This window comes from Trichosurus vulpecula, chromosome 9 (assembly GCF_011100635.1).
Source record: "Trichosurus vulpecula isolate mTriVul1 chromosome 9, mTriVul1.pri, whole genome shotgun sequence".
NCBI classification, from domain to species: domain Eukaryota; kingdom Metazoa; phylum Chordata; class Mammalia; order Diprotodontia; family Phalangeridae; genus Trichosurus; species Trichosurus vulpecula.
Genome location: NC_050581.1, coordinates 151,369,512 through 151,397,406, shown reverse-complemented (window position 1 = coordinate 151,397,406; position 27,895 = coordinate 151,369,512). Strand labels below are relative to the sequence as shown.

Sequence of the window (27,895 nt, the reverse complement as noted above, 5' to 3'; positions counted from 1 at the left end):
GGACTCTGAGTACTGAGGAGCTCAGAACCTTCCTGAGGCATCCTACCTCAGTACAGCTCTGATACTTAATCCCCATGTGGCCTTGACAGTTAGCCCCTCTGACCTTCAATTTCCTAGTAAAATAATAAGATGGAGCTCTGAGATTGTTCTACTTCTTATGAGCCCAGAATTGTTAGAATGGTCTTCCTCATGGTGAGCCACAGTCAATCAATGAAGTATTCCTTAATGAATAAATGAAAGAAAAAAAGCATTTATTAAGTGTTTATGATGTGCAAAGCACTGGAGATACTGTAGGAAAAAAAAACAGTCCCTGTTCTCCAACACAACACACATGGAAAGATTCAGCTAAAGATGGGAAAGTCCCATGGTCTTTAGGGAGCCGCAGCAGAGCTGATGGTCGTGCCTCTTCTTCAGTCATTTCTACTGATAAAATCCTATCCCTCCCAGATGTAGAACCACCAACAGTGCCCAGTGCTGGGAATGCAAAAGCAATGAAGAAAACAATTCCTTCTCACTGGCCATGTTTGTCTTTCTTTGTATCCATGGCAAACAGTAAGCACTTAATACATGCTTCTTGTTCTTTTCGTTACATTCTAAGAGCAAAGATGAGTACATATAGTACATATGGCATGAATGTAAAATTAATAAATACAAGTGTGTACAGCATAGTTAAATAGAAATTAGTCTTGCCCTCTGGCTTTTTGGTACCTTCTCCCCCTGCCTCCATGAAAATGCTTATTCTCTGGGAGGGAAATAACTGAAGATCTCATCAGACAACACAGATATCAGTTGGGAACCAGATGAGAACAAGAACCAAGATGGACATCTAGGAGAGACCATGCCAAGAGGGGAGAAAGGATACAAAAAGGAAAGGCAGGTGAGACATAGAGAGAAGCCCATACTCTCCAGGCTGGCAGAAGGCCAGTGCTGGTGATGACTCATGACCCCATGAAAGGGTCAGTATGCCCAGGCAAGGACATGACCTTTACTGAACTCCAGCATCCCTCTCAGGGCCGTGGGAAGACTAACCATGTATTCTCCACACATCCTCCCCATTTCTGGGAAATACCAAAAAGCCACCTGAAAGAGGCCACAGCCGTTCTCGTTGACCACTGCCCTTGGAACGTAGAGTCTGAAGCGCTGGAATTCAAATGGCTTGGGACTGCATAGCAGAGGGTCTGTTCTCACAGACTGGGGTATCCTTTCCCTAACCTGACTTCAACATAGCTGAAAGGGCAAGCTGAGTGTTCTGGAGACCCCAGTGGGGCAGCACCCAAGCTGCATGATCTTGGACAAGTCATGTAGTTTCTCTGGAGCCCCATGTTAGCCTTCACCTATGCCTAAAGTTTGTTTGAATGAGAGGCTGCAGCCCGAGACAATCAGCTTCCACTGTCTGAAGTCTTTTCAGCCTTCCAGTGAATTAGCCTGCAAAATACCCTCTAGACCTCCTATTCCAGTCCAAATAACCTTGAAAGCCTTGGAGTGGAGCGAAACAAATGAAAAATCCTTTATTAAACATTCACTGTGTGCCAAGAATTTGTGGTAAAATTTGGTGATGCAAATACAAGAGTGGGGTAATACTTATCCACAAGGAATTTATATTCTAATAATTCTGACTCTAATAAATGGAAACTTGATGTAAATAGGAAGGAGCAGTGTCATCCCAACACAGGTACAAGGACATCTGTGCGGGATGTTAGGGGTGATAGGATGAGTTTTCTGCCCTTCACCTTAGAGCTCTGAGTTCTGGCTGCTTACCCCCTAGACCTGTGATTAAGAGAAGACACAAACCCACCTACAAGATTGTTATGCTCTTTCTTTTTCTAACCCTACCCTTCACCTACCCCCAAATAGCAGCAACCAAAAAACCCCATTGTCCCTTTGTGCCCTGGTCTGCAGGTCCCACCTTAAGGCACCACCTCCTGCAACAACTCAAGTGGGTAGAGGCAGAGTGGGGAGAGGAAGGGCTTTTCCTTCTTTTAGATCTATTAACCCAGCCAAGGCTTTAGGAGGGTAAGAGTAAAGAAAGGACTTTTTGCTCCTTGCCTTAGAGAAGAGCTCAGGGCTTTACGCCAGCCCCAGGAATAGCATCTTAGCTCATCGCATAGCCATCCCTCAGCTTAACCCCTTACAGTCTTGAGGGTTGTTATCAATCAATCCACAAGCATTTATTAGGCATCTGTTAGGTGATTCTCACTGGGGATACAAAAATAAAAAACTTAGTCTGTGTCCTCATATATCTAGACCTGGGAAGAACCTTAGTGGTCATGTAATCGTACCCTCTCATTTTACCGGTGAGGAAACTGAAGCTCCGAGATGTTACGTGATTCGCTCAAGGTCACATAGCTAGTAGGTGGCAGTCAGGATTTGAACTCTTCCCACTGAACCACAAAGAGCTTTCATGCCATTGGAAACCCAAGGAAACCTGTTTTGTCCCTTCGGCTGGGCCCGAGTCCATCAGCCTCTGAGAGAGCCATGAAAATAATCAATCAACAAATATTTATTAAGCTACCTACTATATTCTTGGACCTGGAGATAAAAATACAGAGCATGAAACAATCTCCACTCCCAAGAGCTGACATTCTAATGAGACAAGGGTTAAGGAGAAGGGCTCAGAAAACTTCTCCCAACCTTTTCCAGCTGGATCATAGGTAGTTCCTCCTTCAGACTAGAAAAAGGACTACGATCTGCATGTGCTCTCAGGGAGCTTACAATCCAGTGTGAGGAAATCAGACCTAGGGCAGGAGATAAAAATGATGTCAGACCTCACGCAAAATGTAAAATTATAGAATCCGAAAGGTGAGAGGAATGTTTCAAGTGATCTAGTCTGACTTTCCTCTGCATGCAGGAATCCCCTTCAGTACTGATGGCTGGTCATTGGGCCATCTCCCCAAACAGGCCATTTTATTCTTGAATAGCACTAGTTAAAATTCTTACTTATATTGGACCCTAAATCCATTTTGGGGTGTTGTGTGTGTGTGTGTGTGTAATGAACTGCAAGGAATTTAGAGGAGATACTATATAGAAAAATTGTTTTGAACTAACTAGGAGGGAAGGCTTCCTGGGCATCGAACTTGAATGAGGTCTTGGGGAAAGATAAAATTTGGCTCAGCAGAAAGGAGAAGAGAGGGCATTCTACTTACAGAACTTTAGAATGCCTAAGATAAAGGGAGCTTTGGAACAGAGAACAGAGAATGTTAGAGCCGGAGAAGACCTCAGCAATCTCCTGATCCGATTCCCTCATTTCAGAGATGAAACCAACGAGGAGGACCAAAATGAATAGAAGGACGCAGAAAATATCAGAGTTCCGTGCTTCCTCAAGAGAGTGAAGATTTCATCCGTAGTGTGGTTGTGTGTTGGAAAGCAGGAAGATATGGGACCCAGGTTAGGTTTTATAAAGCCTCGAAAGCTAGGCAGGAATTGGATTGATTATGAAAAAGCATTCAGGGACCACCATAGGCTCCTAACACAGGGGAGCAACATAATGAAGGAGGTATCTAAGGAAGATTGATCTGTTGGGATGGTTTAGCTGGGGAAAGGCTGGAGGCAGAGAGGCCAACAACAGATGCCAAACTTACCCACCTGTGAGGTGAGAAGGGATTAGTCCTCTCGTGGTGGAGAGGGGAAAGTGAGTGTGAAAGACTTATTGAGGGAGAATCGATTGGGATGAGTGATGCCCGGGATTGGGGAGGAGGATTGTCTTGGCCTTAATGACTGGAAGAAGAAACTCATTCCAGCCCAAGGAGCCCAGAATCAAGTTTTGTGTATCCTCATCATGTCTTAGAGAGCGGTTGGTTTCATTACTTTGGCTTATATGGTATAGTACGTGGTAATAGTATGGATTTTACAGTATGGTATAAATAATATGGTATGGTTGTTGGTGGGTGTGGTATGGTAACTGGTAAGTGGTATGGTATGGTTTCTGTAACATAGAATAGTCTAGTAATATACTATAAACCATACAGTCTAGCATAGCATAGCATAATATAATATGGTATAATGTGGGCAGCTAAGTGGCATTGTAGATAGAGCATCAGGTCTTGGTGTCAGGAAGACTGAATTCACATCCAGCCTCAGATACACACTAGCAGTATGACCCTGGACAAGTCACTTCACCTGTTTGTCTCAGTTTCTTCATCTGTAAAATGGGCTGGAGAAGGAAATGGCAAACCACTCCAGTATCTCTGCCAAGAAAACCTCAGGTGGGGTCATAGAGTCAGATACCACTGAATAATGACTAACAGCAGCAACAAAGTATAACATAGTATAGCCTTATAAATATAGATATGCACATTACACATATATGGTATGGTGTATGTAGTAGAGCGCTTTAAAGACAGACTTTGTGTTTTCTTATAGTGCCATATTTCATAGATTTAGAGACGCAGAGATTGAAAAGCCCACAAAAGCTAAGTGGCACACCCAAAGTCACACAGGTGACAAGTGGCAGCGCTGGGATGGAGCCCACATCCATCATGCCTCCCACTACTCTATGCCACCTCAATCAATCAAGAAGCCACTCCTTAACTACTCCTTTATGCCATATATTGTGCCAGACCCTGGAGACAGAAAGACGTAAAAAATAAGGCCCTGCCCTCAAAGACCTTACGTTCTGAGAAGAAAACTTTCATCGAAAAGACTTAAATTAAGAAAACTCCCCTTTTTCTGAGATGGCTCCATGAGTGACCTATGTGGATTCACCAAATGCCACAATTTCTTTTTAAGTCATCCCCTTCAGATGAGGTACCGTATTCAGCTGAACATCAATCAAATATTAACTTTGGTGGGCCTGGTTTGTCAGACTTTTCCAGGTTCCAAGGAGCTGAGAGTAGATTATGATAGGAAGAGAGAGGAAAGGAGAGAGAGACAGAGAGAGATGGGGGCGGGGATGGGCATTGGTCCAAAGTTCAAGACACAGGGGGAAGAGCTGGATAAGAAAGAGTGGTTGGGTTGGTACCAGGCTCTGAATATCTTTAGGATGAGAGGGGGAGGAAAAAAGCCACATTTTCCTTTCAGTCCAGGGTACAAAACCATTACTCTGTCCTTCATATTGGAACATTCATCTGTACATCCAGAGAGTTGTCCTTCTTCCTAAGCCCCTTTTTTCCTCCCTCCCTTCCTTCCTTCCTTCCTTCCTCCCTCCCTCCCTCCCTTGTTTTCCTTCCGTCCTTCCTTCCTTCCTTCCTCCTTCCTTCCTTCCTTCCGTCCCTCCTTCCTTCCTCCTCCCTCTCTTCCTTCTTTCCTTCCTCCTTCCTCACTCCTTGCTTTCTTTCCTTCCTCCTTCCTTCCTCCCTTCCTACTTCCTTCCTTTCTTCCTGTTCCACAGACTGGAGTCACCAAGACTAAAGTAACAGATGACCTTCACACCTATCAACATCAATCAGAATCCCAGCTGGATCTCAGTCACCATGTTGCATAGAGTATAGTCCTATAAAGCAACATGGCCTTGAGCAATTTTTTTTACAAACATAAGAGCCTGAGGAACCTAGGAGCAAATAGCTATTCCCTATAATTTACTTAGGCTTCAGGTCCCTTTTCCCATGGAGTCTCCAGTCAATCCACAGGTTGACTTGATCCCTAACCCGTTTCCCTTTGCCCCAGATGAGTCCAGAGCAGGGCAGCCAGGCAGTGCTCTGAAATGATGAATCTCCCCTGTGTAACCCCTTCCTGGGAGCTCAACCAATTCTTGGGTTTTGGCACAGGTAGCCCTCCTTTCCCTTCATGAAGATATTAGAAGGTTCATGGGTTCCCAGGATTGCTCAGCTAGAGCCAGAAGAGATCCCAGAGTCCATTTGGTCTCCTGACAAAGACAAAATTGAGAAAATTACCCTCAAGAGAAGAAAAGGTAAGTTAGATGGGTCTAAGCAGAGCTGAATGTCCCTAGAGTGGTACGAAAGTGAAAAGGTTAAAAAGTTGGTGAGAAGAAATAGTGTTACCCAAACCAATAAACCTCTTCAACTTGAGTTGCATCAGAATCCCAGAGGCCTTTGGAAAAATGGTAGAGAAGGAGGAGGGAGAGAGCTTTGGGGGTTTCTCAGTGATGGCGATGTTGGTACTGTTCAGGGGTGGTGATTTTTAATTTGTCTCAAATTTTTGTCTTCCAGAGTGGGAAAGTTTGAAGGATCCGGATTTGAGCAAGACACCCCCCCAACGCCCCACCCTCAAGGTTGTGTTACCAGTATATTCTCGACTGTAACGGTATTGCAGTAGGGCCCAACAAGTCCAGGGCTTCCTAAGTGTTTGCTAGTGCATTCTTCTTTCAAAGCAGAAATTTTCAAGCCAAAAAAAATGAAAAAAAGGAAGGAAAAAATGAAAGAGAAGGAAAGTGAAAAGAAAAAAAAAGCCCCCCCTCCCCCATGCCCCAATCTCAGTGCTCCTCTTCTCTTTCTGATTGGACTGGGGTTTTTTTTTCCTATGCAGTATCAGCTCTTGGGTCTGTTGTTTACTTGTTCCTGTCTGTGCTGTGTTATGCTACTTACGTTTCTCTGTATAACTTGTGATTCAGGGCTGTTTGTCAACAGTGTACAAAAAAGACACAAAAAACATGACAAAAAAAAAAAACATTGTGCCCTCTCCCAAGTCCAGTGCGATGTATCCTCTGGATGGGATAGACAATATCCTTAAGAAGAATTCCAGATAATCAGGGGCCACAGAAGTGGTGGGAGACTAGACAGTGGTGGGGAGCAGAGACACAAATGAACTGTCCAGCCCCACCTTGCCCCACCCCGACCCTACTCACTCTGCCCAGTTTGGATCTAAACCCCTTTGCTTACCTCTGTGAGTATGTGAGCTATTTAGTGACCCTGCTCCTCTCTTTTTTTCTGCATGACTAGTGTAGATAGAGGTTTCAGAGACTTTCAGGGTCTAATCGCGCTATCTCTGTCCACTGACTTCAAAGGCATTCTCTTTTTTTCATTTGCAAACATTTGTCATGATTTGAGTTCCTGGGTATCTGTGCCCCTGAGTTTGTTCCTTTTCTTTCCTTTCTTTTCCCTTTCCTTCCCTTTCCTTACATTCCCTTTCCTTTCCCTGCATTCCCTCCCCTTCACCTTCCGTTCCCTTCCCTTCCTCCTCTCCTTTCCTTTCCTTTTGCCCTTTCCTTTTCCCTTTCCTTTTCCCTTCCCTTCCTTCCCTTCCCTTCCCTTCCCTTCCCTTCCTCTTCTCTCCTTCCCTTCCCTTTCCCTTCATTCCCTCCCCTTCCCTCCCCTCCCCTCCTCTCCTCTCCTCTCCTCTCCTCTCCTCTCCTCTCCTTTCCTTCTTCCTTCCTTCCTTCCTTTCTTTTCCTTTCTTTCCATCTTTCTCCTTTTCTTCCTTCCTTCCTTCCTTCCTTTCTTTCTTTCTCTCTTTCTTTCTTTTCCTCCTTTCCTTTTTTTAAGTGATGAAATGAGATATAAAGAGAAGAACTCTTTCCACAAACTGGTTCTATATCCTCTCTCTGCTTCAGCCTTTTCCCTCTTCTTTTGTTTCTTTTCCTCTTCTTTCTCTCATTAACCTAATTATAGCTCCAAACTCAAAAAAACTGACGTGCAATATCCAAAGTAAAATCATGAGTGTTTCCTGTGTGCGGATCTTGGTTCCGCTAAGTCATTCTTTGTTGTCATTGTTTCTGAGTTGATGGTCTTTGGGCTTCTGTGGAACTGGGAACCGATCTATTTTCCCCCACACCCACCCCATCTCCCAGCTCTCCCTGTCTTTGGAGATGAGCACTTTAGTGATACTGAACAAAAGAATTGTTGAAAATCTGGGAAGTCACCCAGCATACATACATTCACTCACTCTGCCTCTCGGGGCACTGCCAACTGAGACCAAATCTAAAGCAAGCCCACTTCTTTGGAGTGGCTACACTGCCTGAGAAAGGGCCCTTGACTTGGCCCCCCATTTTCCTCCTCGGATTCCCAGTCATCCCCTCAGAAGTCCGGAGGACCAAGAGTTCTATCCTGGGGGAGACCTTCTCCATTGGGAGATGCAACCTAGTGACCACCTCCTCCTGCTCCAACATGAACTGGTCCATATTAAGGCCAGTAGCTCTAGAGGAAAGCTGAAGGGGAGAAGCAATCTTAGTGGCCTTCTCCATAGCAATAGTTGTTGGCATGGCTTTCACCAATGAGTCTACTACTTCTCCAGGTACAGGATGACACCAACATTATGATAACCTAAGCCTTGTCTGCAGTGTTCCCAACTCCATCCTCTGACAGGGTTGGGGACAAGGTGCAGTAGTGGCAGACCCCCTACCAAACCTTCTTTGACAGAGCAAACTCTGGTCCCTGAGGCCTTCACGCCAATCCCTTGGCCTTGGGGTCCATGTTAACATTCCCCTCCCAGGACCACAAAAAGCCAGTGACCTACACTTTAGGGCACCCTCTTTGGATTCCCAAGTCTGATGGATGAGTTGAGACTGCTGGCATTACTTTTCTACAAGTAGTCAATAGGCATTTCTCCAATAAGGGGCCCATGCCCTAGTTTCTCTTTGGTATATCTGTTTGCCATGAGAAATGGGTTGGGTGTTATTGCAGTATGGTCAGTGGTCTGTCTCCCTTAGATGGTGACCATAGTCATCCTTTTGTCTCTCTGTGTGTATACGTATATGTACATATGTATACACACACACAGACACACAGACACACACACACACAGACACACACACACACACGCACACACACTTTGGGGGGTAGTATAGAATCAGATGCAAAAATACCTCCAGATACCATAGAAGGGAGTGAAGAAAAAAATGCCCTGGAGGGAGGAGTACATCTTTTGATTTCCTTACTTTTCTGTCTAAATGGTGGTGCTGGCGATGGTCGGTGGGTGGTGCTTGTCTGCATGTCAGTGTGAACATTTACAGGTGCTTTCCACGTGACATTTGTGAGCCGTGTATGCAAAGTATAAAGTGGCCATTTGAACTCGGTCAGGCTGCAGATTGTGGCGTAAGCAGAAAGCCTCTTAAAAGCTGGTGGGAGACGCAATTTCGGCCCCTCCTGCCGAATCCCAGCAGATGGGCCAGCCTGACGTCCTCTGCCCATCAGTTAGCATGCTTAGGGACAACCCCAATAACTGTGGGTCGGGGGACAATCATGTCCACAGTGTAGGATTGCTGTCCAGGGTGTTTGTACCATTTCTTTCTGACTGTTGTCCCCCTTTCTTTTGTACTGATCCAGCTGAGAGATTCTCAGCTAAATGGTGGAAGTATCTGTGTGACTGCAGCATCTCTCTTCTGTGAAATCTCTTGTACAGCTCAATGTGTAATAAAAAAGTTACATCTGTCTTCAGTGTAAAGTTGTACAGTTTATGGCCCTTCAAGCATGTCTGTACAAGTGCGAGGACTCTGAGTTTTTGGTGCTGGATAAGGGAGGCTGAGAAGGCAACCGTGTTGTTTTCAAAGGGAGTATATTGAGGTGAAGAATGCCAAGTGCCTCTCCTACCTTCTTGAGGTGAAAACAAAAGAATGAACGTGACTATGTTGCTGATAGACAAAGGGTTCTCCTAATTATCTGGGAGACTAAGGTAGAGCTTTCTCTTTGGAAACATTTGTTTTTAACTTAGAGCTTCTTGAACTTGCCAGAGTCGTCTTTGAAGGATCAAAGGGCCATCTGTGGTGACTCGGTGCCCATTTGAGGTATTGACAAATGGGGAGCCATGCCTTGTGGCAGGTGGGAGGTCAGCAGAAGGATGGATGATGGGTGCTAGAAGAGGCATGGAACTAACCCAGTGTTGGTCCAACAGCATCAGTTGTTTTTAAGAGGCCTAAGTTACAGTGCCAGCTCTTTCCTCCAAAGGGCCTGTGGATAAAAATGCTGGTACTGGGGTCGAAGAGTCATGTGGCCCTGATCCTGGTTGGTACATGCATGATTTCTGGGGTTCCTCCTAGCTCTAAACCCTAGGCTGTAACTTCAGAGCATGGATTAGAGTAAAATCATCAGATTTGGAACTGGAAGGGACTTTAGAGGCCATCCCTTCATTCTACGGATGGGTAAACTGAGGCCCAGAAGATAAGGGGTTTGCCCCAAGCCCAGTTGCCTTGACTCTAAATCTGATCATCTTTCCAACAGCTTTAGAGAAAGTGCTGAGGCTTCTGGCCATGACCCCTGCTGCCCAGGGCTGGGTGCACTCTTTGGCTCCGTGACTGGACAGGCTGTTTTCCCTTCAGATCACTCCATAGGGTTAAATGGATTTCTAGATTCTTACTTGATCCATTCCAGAAGGGAAATGTCCAACTCTTTTAATGGATCCCTTTCTCTGCCAAATACAATCTTCCCAACCACCAAGTGGAGAAGGGTCTGCTGGCTTTTAGGAAGGATTAATTTTAAGTTTCTTAAAGGAGAGGAGTGGGTTGCCTCCTGCCAACCCCAGCTTCTCCGTGGCCTCCCTTCAAAACACACACAAAAAACCCCATTGTGATGAACCACCTGGGTATGGTATCAAAAGACCAGAGTGTATCTAGGAAAGAGGGATCATCTTGCTATGGTAGTGTGGGTATTGAGTGTGGCTGTCAAACCTTCTGACTACCAGCTGAAATAGCCTAACAGTGAACAACCATAACTTATCCTTAGATAGCTTTTCTAAGCATTTCCTCGTCTTCACAATGACCTTGTGAGATAGGGAAAGTAGAAGTTGTTTGTTTGTTTTTTTCTTCCCATATTACTGGTGGTAAGTTTGAGACAAGGGATGTTAACTGATATGTCTGAGGTCACAAGGAGAGTCAGTGACAGACTAGAGGTCAGTCCCATACTCTGCAATTCCTTCATCACTCATGGCATGTGGAACTCCTGGATCTCAGGATCCATCCATTTAGAGATGGAAGGGACCTTGAAAGTCATCTGGTTCTAGCCCCTCATTTTCCTGATGAGGAACCTGAAGCCCAGAGAGTTTTAGTGGGGATACAAAAAGAGGCAAAAGACAGTCCCTTCCCTCAAGAAGCTTACAATCTAATGAGGGATCCAACAAGCAAACAAATATAAACAAACAAGTTATTATATTCAGAATTAATAGGAAATAATTAATCAAGAGAAGATACTGGAATTAAGAGGTATTGAGGAAGGCTTCCTGTACAAGGTGGGATTTGAGTTGGAATTTAAAAAAAGCCAGGGAAGATGGTCAGCAGAGATGAGGAAGGAGGGCATTCCAGGTATGAGGGACAGCCAGGTAAATTCCTGGAGCTGAGAAATGGGAGTGTCTTGTTTGTGGAGTAGCCTGGAGGCCAGTGTCAGTGGATCAAAGAGTATATAGTGGGGAAGGTATAAGAAGACTGGAAAGGAAGGAGGGGCCAAGGTTCTGAAGGGCTCTGAATGCCAAACAGGGGAGTTTCATATTTGATCCTGGAGGTGACAGGGAGCCACTAGAGTTTATTGAGTAGTGAAGCAACATGTTTGGACCTGCAGTTTAGGAATCACTTTAGTGGCTGATGGAGGATGAACTGGAGTAGGGAGAGATGAGACAGGCAGAGACCCAGAAGCAGGTATTGTCATAATCAAGGTGGGAGATGATGTGAGTCTGTGCCAGAGTGATGGCAGTGTCACAGGAGAGAAGGGGGAATGGGATGTTCCAGAGATTTTTTAAAGGTGAGATGGAAATGCCTTGGGAACAGCTTGGATTTGGGGGATGAGAGAAAGTGAGGAGTTGAGGATAGCTCCTAGGTTGAAAGCCTGGGAGACTGGGAGGATAGTGTTGTCATTGACAGTAACAGGGAAGGTAGAAGGGGGAGGGCTTGGAGGGAAGGCTAATGAGTTCAGTTTTGTATGCCTTTAGTTAAAGATGTCTACTGGACATCCAGTTCAAGAGGTCTGAAAGGCAGTTGGAGATAGAAGATGAAGGTCAGCAGAGAGTTTGGGGAAGATAACATAGTTTTTATGAATCAGTATGATAGAGATGGTAATTAAATCCATGTGAGCTGATAAGATTACCAAATGAACATGGAGGGAGAAGAGAAGAAGGAGAGAACCCTGAGGGACACCAATGGTTAGAGGCTGCGGTCTGGAAGAGGATCCAGCAAAGGAGACAGAGAAGGAGTGGTCAGATAGGTAAGAGGAGAACCAGGAGAGAGGGTGTCCCAAAAACCTAGAAAGAAGAGAAGATGAAGGAGGAGAGGGAGCTCTACAGTATAGAGATATCATGGAGGATTGAGAAAAGTCCATTGGATTTGGCAACTAACAGATGATTGGTAACTTTGGAGAGAGCAGTTTCAGTGGAATGATATGGTCAGAAGACAGAGTGTAAGGGGTTAAGAAGAGAGTGGGAGGAGAGAAAGTAGAGGCAACTACTGTAAATGGCCTTTTAGATGAACTATACCACAAAGGGCAAAGGAGACAGGATGGTAGTTATTGGGGATGGAAGGATCAAGTGAGGGGTTTTTTGAGAATGGATGAAACATGGGAATGTTCATAGGCTGCGGAAAATGAGCCAATAGAGAGGGAGAGATTGAAAATAAGTGACAGAAGGGGCAATTTGTTGGAGGAGATGGGATAGAATGCCCAGAGAGAAGAGGTGAAATTTGAACTTGTCACCAAGGGCATTAGGACATCTAGTCCTGCCCTCTATGTCCACAAAACCCCAGGGAGCTTTGGGAGAAGAGGGCTATCCATATTCTCTGTGGAGTTTCCCTCTGATAGTATGTGGATACTTTAGGGTCCCTTCCCCCCTTTTTCTACCCAATCCCTGATCCCAGCTTCTGATGATAAACCCGTTTCTTCTGCTGTTTCTAGGGGAAAGTAGGGAAAGGTGTTTTGGGGAGGGGGTGGTGAGGAGTGAGCATTGACTCTCATTTCCTCCTACTCCCACACTCAGTCTGGGATATCGTGTATTTGGTAAGAAGGTAGCCAAGCTCTTTAAGGCATAGAGTCTAATAAGGAAACCCTTTTGAGATGGTCGAGTTCTGAAGTTTTTCTTGTACTGAACCTAGGGGGCCCTGGGCAACCCCAAGGAATGCAGTCCCCAAGCAAGGTTCTGCCTTCACGACGATATTCCCCGGGACCACCACCACCACCACCACACTCCTCCTCCTCCTCTTCCTCTTCCTCCTCCTCTTCCTCCTCCTCTTCCTCGGCTCCTCATCCCGGCGGCCCAGCCGCACAGGCCAGTCCGACTTCCAGCCCACTGACCGAGTCCCAGCCACCCCAGACGGAGCCTCGGAAATCCCAGCCTCATCCACAGCTAAAGTAAGAGACCACTGAACTTTCCACTTTCCTACCCCCACCCTTCCCTTCATTCCTTATCCCCTCCCTCTCCTCCTCCCCCTCCCTTTCCTTGGTTTATCCTGCCTGAGTTCTGGGGGTTGCTAGAGCAACATCTTCCTAAAAGCTTCCTTCTACTGAATTATCAGCAAGAGGAGGAATCCTAGGATAGGAAGAGGACTAAACCCAGGAACTCCTAGTCTTCTCCTTCCCCTAATACCCTTCTTTCTTCAGAATCAGAATCCTGGGCCTGGGAAATAGGCTGCTCAGTACCAGCCCCACACCAGAATACCTTCCCTAAAACCACAGTCAGTCAAAGCTGGAAAGGACTTCAGAGATCACCTTGTCCAAACCCTTCATTTCATAAGGGAGGAAAAAGAGACCAGGGAAGGGAAGTGACCTGGCCAACATCACAAAGTTATTATTCCACAGAACCGAGATCAGAGCCCAGGCTTCCTCACTGCCAGTCTTATGCCTCTTCCAGAACCTTAAACCACCCTGTTTTAAGATCATTTTGATGTGTATGTGAATGCTTTCCTGCCTCCCAAGCTCATTTTCTTTTCTCTCTTTCTCTTTAACTCTGACTAATGATCTTGGGTGTAAAGTAAGGCTACCCAAAAGGGAAAAGGTGGAGTGGGATGAGTTTCAGCTTTTTTATAGTGGGAAGACTGGACCAAAGGAATCTGGCCTTGGATACCATCTGTGTGACTTTGGGGAGTCACTTAGCCTTCTGGCATCTCAGTTTCTTCAACTGTAAAATGGGTGAAAGGTAGGCTGGAAGGCCTCCATGGTCTCTTTCTACTCTAGCTCTGTGGTTTAATGAGCTGCTAGTCTCTGGGGTAGGAATCTGAAGGACAGTCCAACTGAAGATTCTTGAAAAGAAAGATGGGCTTCATCTCCCTACCTTTTGGTCTCCCCTATCCTCAGAGCTTTTCTTATCCAGAAGTCACCCTGCCCCCCCCCCAAACTCCCCACCTCACTCTCTGACCCAGGAAAAAAACAAACAAGAATGAAGGTAATGGAGTGAAGGCCTTGGACTTGGGATAGGAGTGGGGAAGGGGTGAGAGAGACAACATTCAGAAGACCTTTTTTTGATATTTGAGGGAACCTAAGAGTCCTACTCCCACATTTTGCAGATGAGGATACAGGCACAGAGAAGTAATTTGTCCAGGGTCACACAGGCAGTATGAATCTGAAGTGGGGTCTCCTGAGCCCTAATCCTATTGACCATCCCATGCTGCCTTTTTTTCTGTACAGGGATGCTGCTCATTATCTTCCTTCCCTACTTCTATCACCATTAAATATCAAGCTCTGAGCTCAACCAAAATCTGGAAGGATTCATGGCAGACCAACCATAGACTTAGGAAGGAGGGAAGGGACAATGATGTCTCATGTAATTTAGCGTGTTAAAACTTCATGAGGTAGACTGGGCTAATATGATTATGGCCATTTAACAGATGACAAAGCTGAGGTCAGGAGACCTCTAAGGAGTCTCAGAGTTCAGCTCCCTCATTTTACACATAAAGGAACTGAGGCACAGAGAGGGTCAGTGATTTGTCCATGGTCCACACAGCAACTGCCAGAGTCTGGATTTAGACCAAAGTCTCTTGACTCCCATGTCCAATGCTCTTGCTATCATACTGCTCTTAGCTGCACCGTGTGGTTCTACACAGCAGATATATTGGGGGTAATCTATTACTTCATTTCTGAGTTGGGGGATTGGGAATCTCTGGAGATATCCAACATGTTTGATGGAGTTTTGGAGAGAAGGAAAGATGGCGACCTGTGGAGTCATAAGAACCCTATGGACCATCTCATCAAACTTCTTTAGTTTACTGATGAGAAAGCTAAGGTCCCGAAAAATGAAATTATTTGTTCAAGGTCAAAATGTCATAGACATTAGAAAAGATTGTCTAGTTTAACCACTTCATTTTATAGATGGAAAAATGAGACCCAGAGAAACTGATGACTTGGTTGCCCAATGTCACACATGTAACAATTTGAACCCAGGTTACACAGCCACTAAGCGGCATGGCTAAGAACGGAATCCAGGGCTGGGTGCTAGGCCACTGTGGTTTTAGGAGCAGCCCTGGTTCTAATGGTGTATTGAGAAAGAGTTTGAATTCCAAGTGCCTCAAGCCTGCCATTTCCCAGTCTCCCCCTCCTGTGTGGCAAGAGATAAGTCTCCAGTTTGAGCTCCTAAACACATGATTTTGACACTTTCCAGACCGACTGGTGACCAACTAGATCATTTTTACCTTCTTGGACTTTCTTCTCCTCATCCCCCTTTCTGGGGCTCTTTCTCTCATGCTGGGCTTCCTAATCACTCCGTTGCCATCATCTCTGGCTGTGGCTAGCCCCTGGTGTGAGTTTTCATTGCCTCTGGGCTGAAGCCTTCCAGGGCAGCCACTGACAGGTGGGGAGGAGTCACCATTCCTGGTACCCTCTGCATGTTCATGCAAAGGAGTCCCCCACCCCCTGGAGGTCAGCATGGCATGTAGAGACATATCCCCAGGCCAAGCAGCTGCTGAGGACTCCTCCCCAACCCTAAATGGAAGGCAGGGCATTTTGCTCACCTCTATTCGAAAGGACAGAAACTTTAAGGATCTCTGAGAGAGGAAACTTCCCAGGTTGCAGGCCTAGCAAGCAGACATTTAAGGAGTGCATTGGGTGGAAAACTGCAAGGAAAGAAAGATGAGGCAGCCCCAGAGGCTGAGTTAAATGTCATCCCAGTCCTTCCAGATTGAATCTTCTAGCCCTCAAGGTCTCCTTAGCCCAAATCAGAAGGACCCCAGGGATGAATATCATCCTGAAATATGTGTGCTCAAGACAAAAAGAACTGTGACTCATGAGCCCCTAGCACATTGCAAATGTTATCTTGGTGTACTTGGAGGGAGGAGGCCAGCATAATCAGATCCACTTTACAGATGAGAAAGCTGAGGCTGAGGCATGAGAAACTGTACTAAACTTTCTGGTTCTTATCAGTTGATGGAAATCCATGGTCTATACTGGTTCCCAAAGGACAGAGATAGAGTAGATGGACTTTTTGATGCCTAGTAAGTGACATTTCCTTCAGACGGACTCTCAGGCAGTCTAGCATTCCTCTCCAGTTGTCCCGGGCCAATAGGACAACTTCTTTCTTCTCTTCTCTTCTCTTCTCTTCTCTTCTCTTCTCTTCTCTTCTCTTCTCTTCTCTTCTCTTCTCTTCTCTTCTCTTCCTTCTCTTCCCTTCCCTTCCTCTATTTTCTTCTTTTTTTATCCTAGCCTTTCTTATCCCAAACACATCCCGAAGTTTCCTCAGTATTAGAATAGAGAGAATAATCCAGGGATCTCTCAGCCATATGTCAGGGATACCCAGGGTCTAGCAGTTGCCAGTAGTTACAGAGCAAGTATTGGGAGACTGACTTGAGCCTGACCTGGCCAGAGGCCAAAGTTAGAGGCACATGCCCACAGAAAATGAAAGGGGAGGAAAGAAGTACCCATTGTAAACACTTCAGTTGCCTCTGGCTAAGGGACCTTCCCTCCCACCCCTGCACTCACCCTCGCTAATTCCCACAGGTTCTGGCTGTATGTCTACACTTGAACCACGACATTCCCAAACTACTTCGAGTCAGGGGTGGAGTTGATGCGTGTTATTACAGCATCTCCCAGGGTCTGCATCCCACCTGTCCTCCTGTCGTTCCATCCCCCTGAACCCTGACCCTGGAGCCTCTCCTATCATTCCCATCCCCTCTGTTCCTGCCCACAAGGGGCTCTCGGGCTCCCTAGTGGGGCTCAGCATGTTTCCTTGCTCCTCCATCTACCTGAGGAACAGCCCCTCTCTCACATTCTCTCTGTTTTTTATCTTCAAGCAAGTCCCAGTCCTTGACAAATGCCTTCAGCTTCACTGAGTCCTCCTTCTTCCGGTCATCAACGAATGAGGACGAAGCCAAAGCCGAGACCATCCGCAACTTGAGGAAATCCTTTGCCAGCCTCTTTTCAGATTAAGCCCTTGGATTCCCAGATCTCTCCCAACCAATGTGTCTAGCACCTCCGACAGCTCCCAGCCCTGCTTAGTGATAATATGACCATCATTCTGTGCCCCTCCCCCCTTCTCTGTTCCATCCTTTGTATCAAGCAATTTATGTAGCTTTTAAAGGACCCTGAGAGGGCAGGCACATGTCAGTAGAGAGGAAAGCACAGCCTTTCCCATTACCCTGAAACCTCTATCTCAAGGTCCCAGTTAGCTGTGATTTTGGTGGCCTTATTGTGTTGCTCAAACATATCTGACTCTGTCCCCTGTGATACCAGGAGAGTTTTCCTGGAGGGCTCTGGGTGGCTTTAGCTAGTTCAGATGCTGTATAGTTGCATGCTTCTTTTCAGTTGTTTATTTTAATTTTATTTTCTTTATATTTTGTTTTAGTCAATACTTTAGTCGATACTTTATATGTGGAGAGTAAACAGAAATATTCTACCCTCAGATTCTTAGGAACCCATTCATACCTAATTCTCCTGTCAGTTTAATTGTGAAAAAAAGAAAAGAAACCAGTTTCCTTGTGACCTTAAGTGTCTATCACCAGCTACAGTGTCCTGTTGTGTTTCTAAAGCATTATCAGCCTCCTGAAATGAAAACCCATGGCTTACACGTTCTCCTTTTTTCTTTCCTGGCCCATGTGCTGGGAGAACCAAGCTTTGAAGCTACACTGTGAAGAAAAATGCATGGCAGTGTAATAGCACCAAGGCTAGTTCTGTGTTCACCTCCAAAATAAATGCTAAGCCGTGTGGTTAACAACTGAAAAAGCAAGCAGTAGTCAACAGTGTCTGTTTCAGCAGTGAGGTGTGCCCCAGATTCTGACTTATTTGGGTGAGGGCCAAGATGCGTGCTGGGGGTGTGTGTGAGTGTGAGTGTGTGTGTAAGTGTGTGTGTGTGACAGACAGACACAGAGAGATAGAGACAGAAAGGAGGAGGAAGAAAGGAAGGAAGAAAGGAAGGAAGGAGGAAGGGAGGGAGGGAGGAAAGGAAGGAAGGAAGGAAGGAAAGAAGGAAGGAAAGAAGGAAGGAAGGAAGGAGGGAAGGAATCAGGAAAGAGAAGGAGGGAGGGAAGAGGGAAGAAGGAAGTAAGGGGAAAAGGAAGAAAGGGAAGAAGGAAAAGGGGAAAAGCAGAAGGAAGGAAGGAAAAGGAAGAGAAAGAGGAAAGGGGAGAAGAAAGGAAAAAAGAAGTGGAAGGAGATAGAAGAGAGATTTGCCTGTGTTTGACTACATACTACACATAAGGACACATGTACGGGCCTTTGAATGAAAGGCAGCATATGTGTATATAAGTATATGTATGTAGGTACTTATGAAAATATAGATATGGGATTCTGTGTTAATTTCTTTAGGACATATGCTTATATTAGGGAACATATGTATGTATGTTTGACTGAAGAGATACACAGGAATAACAATGTGTGAATACATACACGTAGGCATGCGAGTACAAAAGAAGCATATTCATAGGTGACTAGGGATATGAAAAAGAACATATATATGTTAATAAAGATTTCTAGCATTTATATAGTCCTTTAAAAATTACAAAGCATTTGACAAATATGATCTCATTTGAGCCTCATAACTACCCTGGGAGATAGATATTAGCTCCATTATACAGTTGAATAAACTGAGGCTGAGTTAAATGTCACACAGTTAAGGGTCACACAGCTAGTAAATATATGAGGCAGGATTTGAACTCATGTGTTACTGACTTCAGACTGCACACTCTTATCACCTAGGTGCTTCTAATGTGAAGATGTGTGTGTGCATTGAGTGTACAAGTACTTGCGGATGTGTGTGATTGTGAAATCCTCAGATTCTGCTCACTCCATACCTCCTGAATGCTGCATCACTGACTTTCAGAGCTGGAAGGGAATTCAGAAGCTGTCTGGCCCACCCTGAACCTGAACAACATACCTGATAAGCAGTCATCCAGACTGTGCTTGAAGTCTTCCAGTGAAGGGGATTACCCATGAGCACCTGAGGGAGCTCATTCTACTTTGGGAGAGCTCTAATTATCAAGGGATTTTCCCTTGCATCCTGCCAGATCCTTGGTGAGGAATCTGTCTGCTGCCATCAAGAGGCCTAGATGCCAGCTTAAAAGTTCCTGCTCAGCAGCTCAGGGACTCTACCTAGTCCCACCTAACCAGTCTAGCCAAAAGAAAATTGGTTTTCACTACAAGTCCCCAGTGCCAGTGGAGTTAGCCTTCACTGTTAGCCTGGGTCAAGTCATGACCCTTAGCTGAAACTAGAGCCTCTGGTCCAGGGAAGCTAGAGGGGGCTGGTGCTGAGTAGGGGGAGTCCAAGTGACTCTGCCTTGGCTTCTTCAAGGAGCTCCTCTGTTTGGGGCAGGGCCCTGCAAGGATAGGAGCCCCCTGAAGCTTGGCTAACATGACTCTTGGGACCAAAGAGTGTGTCCAGTGATGCGTGCTCCAACAAATCTGTTGTCAAAGTTGACACACTGCAAACAGAGTCTAAGCAATGACTTGACAAGTGGTCATTCCGCATACTCATCAAAATGGGAGAGTCCATCCATAGTCCTTCACCTAGCCAAGTAACTGTGTGGTCTCTTCAGCACCACCACTTGTCACTCGCAAGCTGAAGGTTGAGAGCAACAAAGTTCAATGGAAAGAGCCCTGAATTTGACATCAGAGGAGCTGAGTTTGAATCCTATAGTACTACCTATGAAGCCTTGGGCAAGTCACTTAAGCCCTCTGAGTGTCAACTTTCTCATACCTAAAAAGGAGGGATTTGGACCTGATCTCTGAGGCTCTGTCCCTTTCAGTCTATTATTCTATGATCTACCATTCAATATCTCCAGGTGTCAGGGTTTCGTCAGCATCTAAAATGATCAGGATCTGCCTATTTATCTGTAAGTCAGAGGACAGGGAAGATTACTTCAACTTGGTTGTACCTGGCAAAGTTCACACTTTGCACACACACACACACACACACACACACACACACACACGCACCAGTGCTTAGCGGAATGACCGGCACATAGTTAGGATTTAATAAATACTGTTTGACTGATTGATACACACACGTATCTATGAGACAAATTCATGTATTGGTCGTAGGTTGGAATAGATGACCACTGCGGTCTCTTCCAAAGGGATATTTCTATGATTGTCTGAAATTAAAGCGTGCGTGCGTGTGTGTGTGTGTGTGTGTATGTGTGTGTGTGTGAGAGAGAGAGAGAGAGAGAGAGAGAGAGAAAATAAAGAGAGAGAGAAAAAGACAGAGACGGAGGAGGAGGAGAGAGACAGAGAGAGGGGGGAGGAAGGGAGGGAGAGAGGGGGAGGGAGAGAAGAGAAAGAAAGAAGGGGAAAGAAAGGAGAGGAGAGAGAGAGGAGGGAGAAGGTGGGGAGGGAGAGAAGAGAGAGTGGGGAGGGAGAAGGAGAGAGAGAGAGAGGAGGAGGGAAGGAGAGAGAGAGAGAGAGAGAGAGAAAGAATGAATGCTCTGGCCCTTGGGATCAGGGTATCATGAAGCCATATTCTGTGCTAAGGAAAAGTCATTTTTTCACCTCTTGGTGACACTCACTTGGTATAGGACCAGCCTTGTGCACTGAAGGAAAAAAAACCATATAGGAATATCTGACCTTGGACAAGGCCATTAACACCTCACCCCAGACTTCAGTTCCTTCAGCTGTAAAATGAGGAGATTGGGCTGAATGACCTCCATCTCTAAGTGTATGATCCCAAGGGGCCTGGTGCTTTCTAACCAATTCTAACTGGGAAAAGAGCAAGGATGGCCCCATAGAGCTCAAGAGATGAAGAAATCCATGAGAACATGGCAGTGGGAGGGGGCAGATCTCATATTTATGAACCCTGATGGAGATTCAGACTCAGGGAAGATCACTGAACTCTCAGTCCAGTTCTCTGCTGAGCCCCAGGATGCTCAAAAATGGTCCACTGAGCTAGGTGATAGAGGCGCTCAATCTGGATAATATGTCAAAAAAAGGGGGCATCATTCCCAGAGGCAGAGGAATAACCTCAGTAGAGGACCTATGACATCCCCTTCCCAGGATCCCATTTCTTTTTTTTTAAGAGGCAAAACAGGAAAATGAAGGCAAAGTTGTAGAGGTCAGAAAAGAGGAAAGAAGAGTTGACCAACCTCTACTCATCAATGATTCATAATGAAATGGGTATTGGGCTCACGAAAAGCAACAATGGTTCTGGACACATGGTTGAGTAGAGGAAGGCCTAGATTGGGAGATAGAAATGAAGACCTGGGTTCTAGTCCTCACCCCCACCCACCACCCATCTAGCTGGAGAGAGCCTGGCACATCTGTTGTGACCTTGGTCAGCTCATCTGACCTCTCTGGGCCTCTTTTTCCTCAACTGTAGAATAAGGGCATTGGACTAGGTGACCTCCAAGATCCCTCCCTATAATTTTATAGCCCATGGCTATCAGATTTTCTGGGCCTGTTTCTTAATCTGTAAATGACATGGTTAGATTTGATGATAAGGTCTTTTCCAGTTCTAAAATTCTGTGATTTTATGAAATAAACACTCATTCATTGAACAAGTGTATCCTGAGCCCCTATAAGTGTCCATCCCAAGTGAGATGCTGTGAAGGCTGGAAAGAAATATTAACGTTAGGGTCCCTTCCCTTCTGTGCTGGCTATCAGAAGAGATGAGATTTATCCATATAAAAATAGTTCAGTGGAATTCAACCAACCTACAATTCATTACTTCATTCATTCAATAAAGCAACAAGCAAACCTTCAAGCATTTATTAAGGTATTGCCACATGTCAGGCACTGTGTGAAGCCAGGATGACCCCATGGAGCTTAAGGGGAGAAGAAACCCAGGAGAACATGGGAGCAGGGAGGAGGCAGATATCATAACTGCAAATAAAAAGTGAAAACAGCCCCTCTGCTCAAAGACCTCACATTCTGTAAGACTGCACAAGACAACAGAAGAGATCTTCCCAGGATGCCTCCCAAAGACCTGCCTCCAGGGTAAAAGATGGAGGAGAAAACTTAGCCTTGGCTTTGACCCCATGCCCCCAGCCATGAATAACAGACTTTATGCATCCTATTTCAATCATCCCCAACTGGTTCTTAGAGAATTACTCATCCTGCCACATGTGATGTCAGACCAGAAAACCACGGTAGTTTATTTGAAAAATGAGTCAGGCCTAAACTGTTAGCTGGGATGATAGAAGGGAAAGAAGAGAGGGGAGAGAGGAACAACCTCACATGTAAAACTCTACTCCATGCTACAGGTTAATATAGTTCCATCTAGCAGCTGAAAGGGAAGTTAGGACTGGGCATTCAGTCCAGAGAATTTCTCAGAGGAAAGAGACCTCTTCTTTCCATGTAAAGACCACCCAAGACCCCAAATAGAACTGTTCCAGATTGGAAATGGTTGTGGGGACTAGATAATCAACAATCAATTGATTAATATGCATTTTTTCAACCACCTGCCATAGGCAAAGGGTTGTACTAATATGAGTGAAAACAGGACTCCACTCCAGGTTGATGATGACAGATGGGTCAATTGTAAAGCCTTGCCCAGTTGATCTCCATGTGAGATGCCACAGCTATTACCCCATCACTCTACCTTATTGAGATTACCTATCTTCCCTGTCTCACCACCACCAGCAGCTCCCTGTCTTTACTATGTAAAATGTTCCTTCCCTACCCTGACTGTTTATTTTTAACCCTTACCCTACCACTAAGTAAAAACAACTCCTCTCATGATCAGGCACTGTATTTGTGCCTATCTTGTGCAAGAAACTGTATTAGAAACTAAGGAGATAGCCAAAGGCCTACCTAAGAAACAAAAGAGGAGTAATCCAGAAACAAATGAAGATGGCAGCAGGAAGAGGGCAAATGATAGCCTGTGCCTCCTCTGGTGTTCTCAGTACAGTTATACCACACTGGATATTCAACAATCAATGGATTGAGATGCGTTATTCAGACATTTACTATAGGCCAGAGACTGTGCTGACACAAGTGAATCTGGCGAGTAACACCACTAACTAAAAGAAGCCCAAAGGATTGTCTTTATTATTATGGTAAAATGGAAAGATTAGGAGTCAGAAAACCTGGGTTCTGTTCCTGGCACTATCACTCTATCTCTTTGGACCTCAGTTTGTCCATGTGTAAAATGATAGTAATGGACTACATAATTTGTAGTCTCCCTTCCAATACCAATAGTCTATGATTCAATCAATCAACCAGAATTTTTTAAGCACCTACCTTGTGGCGGGCACATAAGATCTGGGGATTCCATGATTCTATGACCTCATTTGCTTTTAAACAAATAAACAAATGGATGGATGAATGGATAGTTAAATGAATGAATGGATAAACAGGAGAGAGAGAGAGAGAGAGGAGAGAGAGAGAGAGAAAAAGGGGAGAGGGAGAGAAAATGATTTGTTCAAGGTATTAATGATAATAATAATTATTATTTATTTATTTGCTTCCTCTACAGTACCTTGCTCACAATAGATAAATGTTTGTTGACTGAACTTTCTTTGACTGAATGGAATTTGACTGATACTACTCCTACATACTTCTACAACATTGGCAACGAGTTTATGTATAAATGGTGTTTTTATATGTATATATTTAAATACATGTCCTTATGCACATGTGTATCTACCTGGTTCTTGCCAGAATATCTATTATTTTTTCTGAACTCAATACCTTCAAGGTCTAGGGGAAAAACTTTCTTCTTTCTTTTCTTTTTTCTTTCTGAAATTTTCACTTTCCTTAATTCACCATTTTTCTTCATCCCAGAACCATCATCTCTCTTTCTCTCTCTCTCTCTCTCTCTCTCTCTCTCTCTCTCTCTCTCTCTCTCTGCCTCAGTTTCTTTATCTCTAAAGTGAGGGGGTGGGACTAAATAAGTCCTTATTTCTCTTCCAGCTCTAAATGTAGAAACCATCATTCTTGGCATGAATTCAAGATGGCATGTGCAGATGCCAAACGAATAGCATCATACGCCCCTCTCAAATTTAACAGAGGAAGAAATCCTCACTTCTAGTGGGGTTGGCCACAGCTGATATCACCAAGAAGATGAGATGCAAATTAGGCCTTGAAGGATGGCCAAGATTTGTATCCAATTCAATGATCATTTAATAAGTGCCTACTATGTTCAAGAAAGTCACTGCCCTCCCTGAAAACTGGGACTATTCAAAGGCAAAAAAGAAATAGTCTCTGCACTGACGGAGCATTTTCCATTTCCTCAATAAGCAGAAAGGATAAGTAAGAGGCTTCTCAACAGGAAGAATGATATAACACAAATTTCACAGGCTCAGGAATGTTTCAGCTAGAAGCAACATTATCTAGCGCGACCATCACTTTTCCCAAACAGAGAAGCAGGCCTCCAAAAGGTGAAATGACTAACCCAGTGATGCCATAGCTCTTTGGTTGCAAAGCCTGTCCTAGAACCCAGGTCTTCCATTTCACCTTCTTTCACGTGCCCTTTTATGATATATACTATACATACATGTGTAACAAACATACATATATATGTATGTACGCACATGCATACATACATATATACATACACTGCTTCTGTGAAAGGGATGAAATGAGAATTTGATGAGAAAGGGGAGGAATAGGATGGAGGAAATATGCTGATGATTCAAGGGGAACTGGGCTGAACTAGGGTCCAGCTCCTATAGATAACACCAATGTCAGATCCAAAGCCATATCCCACATTAAGTATACTTTCTTACTGCTGATTTCCCTTAGAGTGATCTCTTTCTCTATCTCCTGTGTCTAGGTCTACAGGGAGAGTTTTCAAACCACCTAGCACCTTTCCCTGAGGCTATGGTTCTTAATTGTTAATTATTCAACTGAGAAAAGAGTTTTGTCTATATAACTATTTGTCATCTCAAATTAAGTTAGTCCCCTCCAAGAAAAGATCCTCTGTGATGGTCAGGAAAGAAAATCCCAGCAGCTGTCTCCAGACTGTTCTTCTCCAGTGATCCATGTTAGCAGTAAATATACATGTATGTGCTTAGCAGATGCATACACACACACACACACACTTTCACCATCAATGCCAAAGGGAGGAAATACATGAGTTATAACTCAAATATACGTGGCAGGGAGGGCAGGGGGAGGTTAACTGATAAAAGAGCCAGATTTAGAATCAGGATAATTGTAGGTTTGTCTGGCTTTTGACATATACAAGCTATGTGACTAGGTAAATCAATTAACTTTTTGGTGCACCTGATCCCTCCAAAATGCAGAGCTGATCCTGCATTGATAAAGGGAGTTTCCTCACCAGGAGCTGATGAACCATAGGATAAGACCAACTATAAAATGCAATGATTCTTTTTTTTTTGCCAAATACACCAGAACTTGTACATTCAAATGAATATTATCCCCTTCAGAATAGGTCCCTTGACAGACTCTGTGTTTATTCTAGCACAGCCAGAGATCTTATAGGAATGCCTCTTCAGGAATGGCCTTCAGCACTAATACAGCCCAGTCTTTTAAATGTCCTTAGTGGTGGTGGATTTCCATCCTCTCAGATGGCATTTTATCTTTAGCAATCCAAAGTCCTATGGAGCCGAGTCTGGTGGAGTAGGCAGGTGGTGATGCTGGGGGGTCGGGTTCTATTTCTGTCCAAAACAAGGTACAACTATGAAGTAACGCGATGGCTTTTCTTGGATACCTGGTAGACTAGCTCTGAAGATGCTGGTAGACTTGTTAACAATTACATACATACACTAATTACATAGATACAATGTATACATGTAATATGTTGTTGTAATTACGTATATACAATAATTAACAATTAAGATACCTGGTACACTAACTCTGAAGCTCCCAGTGAGGATCCTAGGATCATAGATTTGGAGATGGAAGGGACTTGTATTCCAACTTCCTTATTTTACAGATGAAATAACTAACATTCAGTGAAGTTACATGACTTGCTCGAGGTCACACAGGTAGCCAGAGACAGGATTTGAACTTAGATCCACAGATCCGGAACTGCAGAGGACCTCCAAGGCCCTCTGGTCCAACCTCCTCATTTTACATATTAGGAAACTGACACCCAGGTAGATTAAGTACTTGCCCTATGTCACACAGAGAATCAATGTTAGAGGTCAGATTTGAACCTAATGGGCCACCTATACCAACACCCTCATTTATGTATGGGAAAGCTAAGGCCCAAGGAGGCTCAGTGACCTGGATGAATGCCCACAGTGGCTTGAGTGACAATGTCATCACTAGAATTCATAGGAAGCCTCCTAAGGTGACTACTCTGAAAGGGAAATGCTCATCTAGACCGATACATTAATTCTTTGAAAATGAAACTCCCACTGCCTTATAGTGATACAGAGAAAACCCTCGAACCTCTTGATGTTTAGGGTTTCTCCTCTTCTAATATGCAGCTTAGAGACAGGTGATGGGTGGGGGTTTCATAGATCAGACAGAAGGTAGGACTAAATGATCCCTAGGGCCTCCCCCAGCACTAGGATTTTATGACTCTCTCTGACTCCCGGGTCTGGTTCTACTGTTTGATCTAAGGTTCAGTTTTACACTTGAAAGTGACTTTCCCTCCTACAGTCTCCCCAAGCTCTGAATTCTGTTTGGTGTAACCCATGGAAAAAGTGATGTAACTTATTTTCTGTTTGATTGATCTTCCTCCCACGCAGCACAGCCATCACTTTCCAGGACGGGCCCCAGAGCTTGCTTGTTTGGGTGTTAATGTCAGGGCAATGTTTATCCATTTTCTAAATCTGTAATTTCAGATGAAACTGAAGAGATCATAGGATCACAGATTTAGGACTGGAAGGCACCTTAGAGGCCTTCTTGTTCAATACCATTATTTTATAGAGAAGGAAACAGACCCATAGAGGTTAAGTGACTTGTTTAAAGTCACACAGGTAGTGACAGAGGCTGCATTTGAACCCTTTGACTCCAAATCCAAGTATATTTTCCACTCTCTAGATTTTTTTTCTCCTCTTCACTCACATTCCCCCACATCTGAGCCTGCCACCTACGCTATGAAAATGAGACAAAGGGGACACTGACATCATGGAGTGGCTGCAGAATTCCCTCCCCAGTCCTCCCCAAGAAATACTCAACCTTCTTCTCTTGGGTTAAAGGGAGCCAGAGTATTTACTGTCCTTTCCCCAATCACCTTGACAAAGAGTCATCCTTCCAGGCACAGATGGCCTTTTAGTTGTTGTTCAGTTGTATCGAACTCTTCATGACCCTATTTGGGGATTTCTTAGCAAAGAGTGGTTTGCCATTTCCCTTTCCAGTTCATTTTATAGATGAGGCAAGCAGAGGCAAGCAGAGTTAAGTGACTTGCCCAGGGTCACACGGCTAGCAAGTTATCTGAGGCCCAATTGCTTACCTACCCTCCAGTCCCCTGGTATTTAGAGTCCTCATGGTATCTCACAAGCATTCAAGTTACTAGTAGGAGCTGTCCTTGGAAATCTCCAATTGTTCTGGGAGGTGGGTCAGTTCTATCCCTTCTTTGCCTGTGTTCTAGGCCCCCGATCTAGAATTCCTAGATGAGAAACTAGACGGCATAACTTTGAACTGACCTTCCCAGTCTTCTTACACAAGCTTTGCACTCCAGCTACTGAATGGGATAATTCATCTCCTCTCTTCCTGCCTTTGCATTGACGGTTCCCATGTTTGGAATACTCTCTCTTCACCTTTGCCTGCTAGAATTTCTGACTACCTTTGTTAGATTGTAAGCTCCTTAAGGGCAAAGACTGTCTTTCTTT

At 44.7% G+C, this 27,895-nt stretch overlaps 1 protein-coding gene and 1 long non-coding RNA gene across 2 annotated transcripts in view; both read left to right on the top strand.

The window, feature by feature from the left end:
* SYN2 (synapsin II) overlaps positions 1-10,120 on the top strand; it is a 93,898-nt gene extending 83,778 nt beyond the window's left edge. The window contains 3 exon segments of the mRNA XM_036739656.1: positions 6,107-6,154; positions 6,156-6,198; positions 10,047-10,120. Of these exon segments, the coding sequence (XP_036595551.1) occupies positions 6,107-6,154; positions 6,156-6,198; positions 10,047-10,120 (165 nt within the window).
* Positions 10,121-13,030: 2,910 nt separating this feature from the next.
* LOC118830832 lies at positions 13,031-17,946 on the top strand. The gene is made up of 2 exons (XR_005009109.1): positions 13,031-13,148; positions 17,015-17,946. It is a non-coding gene; the product is annotated as an uncharacterized LOC118830832 (long non-coding RNA).
* Positions 17,947-27,895: the final 9,949 nt, after the last annotated feature.